General features: G+C 58.5%; 1 protein-coding gene across 1 annotated transcript; it reads right to left on the reverse strand.

The window, feature by feature from the left end:
• Positions 1-376: 376 nt before the first annotated feature.
• Positions 377-4,280, reverse strand: LOC114071002 (basic salivary proline-rich protein 1-like; the record flags this gene model as incomplete). Its single annotated transcript, XM_027908656.1, has 10 exons — positions 4,271-4,280; positions 3,344-3,528; positions 3,087-3,254; positions 2,831-2,910; positions 1,895-2,031; positions 1,663-1,802; positions 1,458-1,577; positions 1,109-1,225; positions 652-912; positions 377-542 (listed from the first exon to the last, which is right to left on the reverse strand). Coding segments are annotated over exons 1-10 (1,384 nt in total), but the record flags the coding sequence as incomplete, so codon positions are not given.

The following is a 4,280-nucleotide window of genomic DNA, read 5'->3' on the forward strand; positions in this document are numbered from 1 at the left end:
CCCTTTCCCTTGGGTGCCAGAGCTGCCCCCACTCCCCCTCTGCCCCAGTACAGGCAGCAAGAGCCTCCAGCAGATTTCTGTCCCCCATTAGGCAGTAATTAAGCTGCTCTGGAGTGCTCTCCTTGGCTTTGTTTAAGCTCCAGTCCCGGGTCGTTCACACTCCACACACTCCCAAGCCTTCAGCTATTTTGTTGGCCTTTCTCCAGCCCTCTCCCATTTATTGGCATCAGGGGCCGATATGGGCTCTGCCTCCAGACAAAGCAGCTCTTTAACCCCAGCCCAGAATCCTGCTGGGGTTCCAGAGGGTTCCCCCTCCACTGCTCCTGCTGTGGCAGTGCCCCCAAGCCCTCATGGCGACCCAGGGGGGCACCCAGACCCCATACCAGGTTTGTCTCACTGGAGCCAGGAGGATGCTGGGGCCCTGGTGAGGTCCTTGGTGAGGTGCAGCTATCAGGACAAGCCTGGCTGGGCTGTGCATCAGGTTCTGCCACAGGTCCTGGTGGGACCTGAGAGTCTTCAGGTGGCTGAAGGCTCACGAGAAGCTGTGGGAGAGAGAGGGGCTGGGGGAGGACGGCGGGGGCTGTGCAGGAGGGGGCAGCCAGTGCTGCCAGCACAGCCCCACCTGCAGCAGAGGCCTCCAGGGGCTCTCACCTGGGGAGGGGGACACGCCACAGAGCTGTCCCATGCGCTCAGACCCACCCCATCACCGGCAGCTTCTGCCTCGGCTTCTCCAGCTCCGCTTGGCAAACGCTGCTGTCCCGGGGAACGCGGGCTCAGCTCAGCACCCGCCTCTCCAGAGCAGCTGGGTGCCGGCTGGGCCCTCTCAGCAGGATCCAGAGGGGCTGCTGGGCTCTGGGGATGTGACCCATCCCCTGTGCCAGCCTCGGGGACAGCTGGACTGCAGGGCTCTACCTGTGCAAAGAGTTGCAGGTGAGCTGCAGAGCCCACAGCAAGGGGGAAAAGGCTCTGGAAAGGGGAATGTGCCTCCTCCCAGGCACTGATTTTGGGTGGGAATAAAAACTACCTATAGGGGAGGCTGCGTGCTGCCGGGGGGCAGGATCTGGGGAGCCCTGTGCTGACTCTGTGCTGCTCCCTGGGAATCCCATACCTTGAGGTGCTCCCCTGCCCTGGCAGAGTTCTCCTCCAGTGGGATTGGCTCTGATCCCAAAGCAGAAGGATCCTGGTCCTGGCTGCCCAGAGGGGTCTGCTCAGCTCCTGGCTCAGCCTGGGGACAAGGCAATGACGTGAGGCAGGGACACATCTGTCCTGGGACAGGACCCAGGGGGTGCTAAACCCCAAAGGAAACCACGGGGCTTTGCAGCCCCAGGGTAGAGCCTGGAAAAACCCCATGCCCAGCAAGGAGACAGCCAGGTGGAGAGTGAAAGGGGTGGATGAGAGAGAGGAGGGAGACGTTACAGTGGGGTGCAACACCCCTGCCTGCCCCGGGAATCTCTTACTGGTGTCCCTGGAGCCGCCTGCTCCGGCCCTGCAGCGCAGGGATCGCTGACCGGGCTCCCTGGAGGGGTCCTGGCTGGCTCAGGGGTCTTGGGGACCTCCCCACTGCCCTCTGGTAGGTCCTGGGGGAAACCAAGACACCACATGGGGCTCAGACCGAGCTGGGAGCCGGGATGGGGCAGGGGGGGGCAGGTAAAACCCCACAACCTGGGTCTGTTCCGGCCTCTCCACGGGACCTCGTGGGGACACGCGTGGCTGGGGAGGATCGGGGGGCTGCAGCTCTTTCCTGGCTGCCGGCTGGCTCTTCTTGGGGAGGGAAGGAGAGGCCCTGGAGGGCGATTTGTGCCCTGTGAAGCGGGAAACAATGGCAGTGGCTCCTGGCTCTGCCCAGGGAGAGGCTGGAGAGCACCAAGGAAGCAGGAACAGGGGCAGCACAAACCTCTGGGGGGTCTGGGACCCCTCTCAGATGAGACCAGGGTCAGCTCCCGGTGGCTCCTGCGAAAGCGTCGGTAGCGTCTCCCCCCCGGCCGGTGACAGTCCCAGGGGGGCCACCTGCCCCGGACCCCTCCTCGCCTCCTGCAGCAGCAAAGGCAGCCCCAGGGCCAGGCATTTAGGAAGGGGGCTCCAGTGTGAAGCCACTCAATTGAGGCAGTCTTTGAGAAACAAGAGGTTGCCTCAAACACAAAATTGTGGGAGTAGTTTCAAAACCCTAGCATTAGGAAACCACAGAAGAAGTAATAAATTGTCTGAGGAACAGAGCATGTTGACAAGATAGAACATTCAAAGCATAAAACGAAGAGACAGCAACATCAGCGAATCTTAGGACGAGCCAAAAGTCAACCTGACCCTACCACACTTGCCAACTATCCAAATTAGGGAAAGATCTGAGGAAAGTTCGAAAGTTTACAATGAAGAAGACCAACAAACGACCACTGCCCATGACGAAGGCTGCAGGAACTCCCACCTCTAAACCTCCCCAAATTGAAGACTCTGCCTATATATGAATATTACAAGTAGATGTTGCAATTTAATGAATATGCATGTTTATGATGTCATTTTATGCTCAAAACTGTATAAAAGAGCTATGCTGATTGTACACGACAGAGTTCTTTGTCCAGGGCGACCTGGGGACTCTCCAACGCGTTGCATTAAAATACCTCCTGCTTTAAGGAAACAAATCTTTATCTCTAAAGCAGTCTCTCTGTGCTTTTTGGGGCAAAAATTCGGCTTCAAGTGCAACCCCCTCAGTGCTGAGCAGGGCCAGGAGTGTCACCCCATGGCTGTGCCCCCTTGTAGTGCCCACCCCCAGCACCCCTTCGTGCCACCCCACAGCCACACAGACCCCCTGGACCCTCACCCCAGGCATGGCACCCACCCTGGTGGGCCAGCAGGGGGCCAAGGTGGGGGCTGCTCCTCCTCCTCGGGTGGTTCAGGACAGGGGTTGGGCTCCAGCTCCTGCAGGGAAGGGGTGGGTTTAGCCAGGGAATGGGACAGGGAATCCTGCAGAGTGGGGGAAACCCATCCCCACGCCCTGCCCTGGTCACCAGGGCACTGAGTGGCCCCTGCCCCATTGTGCCCCCTCCCCAGCCTCGGTCCTGCAGCTGCTACCACCCCCCCACCCAGAACCTCACTGGGAACCAGTCCTGTGTGAAGTCCTCCTCGGGTCCTTGGATGTATCCTCTGCCGTTCCAGGGGGGCGGGGGATAGTCATGGGGTGCCCATATCCTGTCCTCCTCCTCCTCCTCATTCCAAGGGAGGCCATCAGGGCCAGGGAAGGGTCTGGGACCCCTGGGATGATGCTGCAAAGGGGAATGGGTGCCCATGGTGATGGCGGCACACTGGGGACACACAAAGCTGCCCCCCCCCCCCCAGCCTGTCTCCCCCTCACCATGTGCCAGCCCCCTCCAAAGTCATCCACAGGTCCTTGGAATTCTTCCCTGTCATCCCAGGGGGGTGGTGGGGGATAGTCATGGGGTGCCCATATCCTGTCCTCCTCCTCCTCATTCCAAGGGATGCCATCAGGGCCAGGGAAGGGTCTGGGCTGCAATGGGGAATGGCTGTAGGTGAGGAAAGCTCAGAGCAGCCTGGCTCAAATAACCCCAAATTAAACACCACGAGGATGTGAAACCCAGCAATTCCTGAGAGCAACTGGCACTGGAGGGGATGTGGGGGACAGATGTTTCCTGAGAGGAACCAGAGAGCAGCAATGACTTATCTGAGGATAAATAGAGTTGTGCTGAGCTGGCAGGGCTCCCCCAGCAATGCCTCACTGACACTCCATGATTTCCCCTATAAAAGCTCAGCCTCACGTTCTAACAGCGGGATTTGCAGCACAGCCCTCCTAGGAGTGTGTGTGGATTCCTCCCTGGAGCAGGGACACCCCTCAAGGTCCCTCCCCGAGGCTGAGCCAAAGAGATTTGTGTTGGTCTGGGTGAGTAACATTGATCTCTACTTAATAATTATTAACTTTGAAACTATTGATTTAATAAACAGTGCACTGTGGCAATGGTTACAACCATCTATAATGTGATTAAGGCCCTTCAGTCTAATCACCATCAGTGGAAATAAATAATTTATTTTACCCATGTAAATGTATTTGTTTTGCCCTTCTTAACCCTGCGGGAGGAAGTCGTGACGTGAAGCCTCCATTAAATCCGTATAATCCTTTAGAAACAAACTTCTGATCGAGGCTGGGGCTGGATCCACATGTGTCCAGGCTGCTCTGTGCCTGGGGGGCTCCCCGGGAGCGTCTCCCCCATGAAGTGTGGCTGAAGGTCCCACCCTGCCCACGGCACGTCTGTCCCCGACCCCTTACCCGGCACCAT

The sequence above is a fragment of the Empidonax traillii genome, unplaced genomic scaffold, assembly GCF_003031625.1.
Source record: "Empidonax traillii isolate 1590-97213 ecotype Southwest subspecies unplaced genomic scaffold, ASM303162v1 scaffold1783:size61636, whole genome shotgun sequence".
Lineage (NCBI taxonomy): Eukaryota > Metazoa > Chordata > Aves > Passeriformes > Tyrannidae > Empidonax > Empidonax traillii.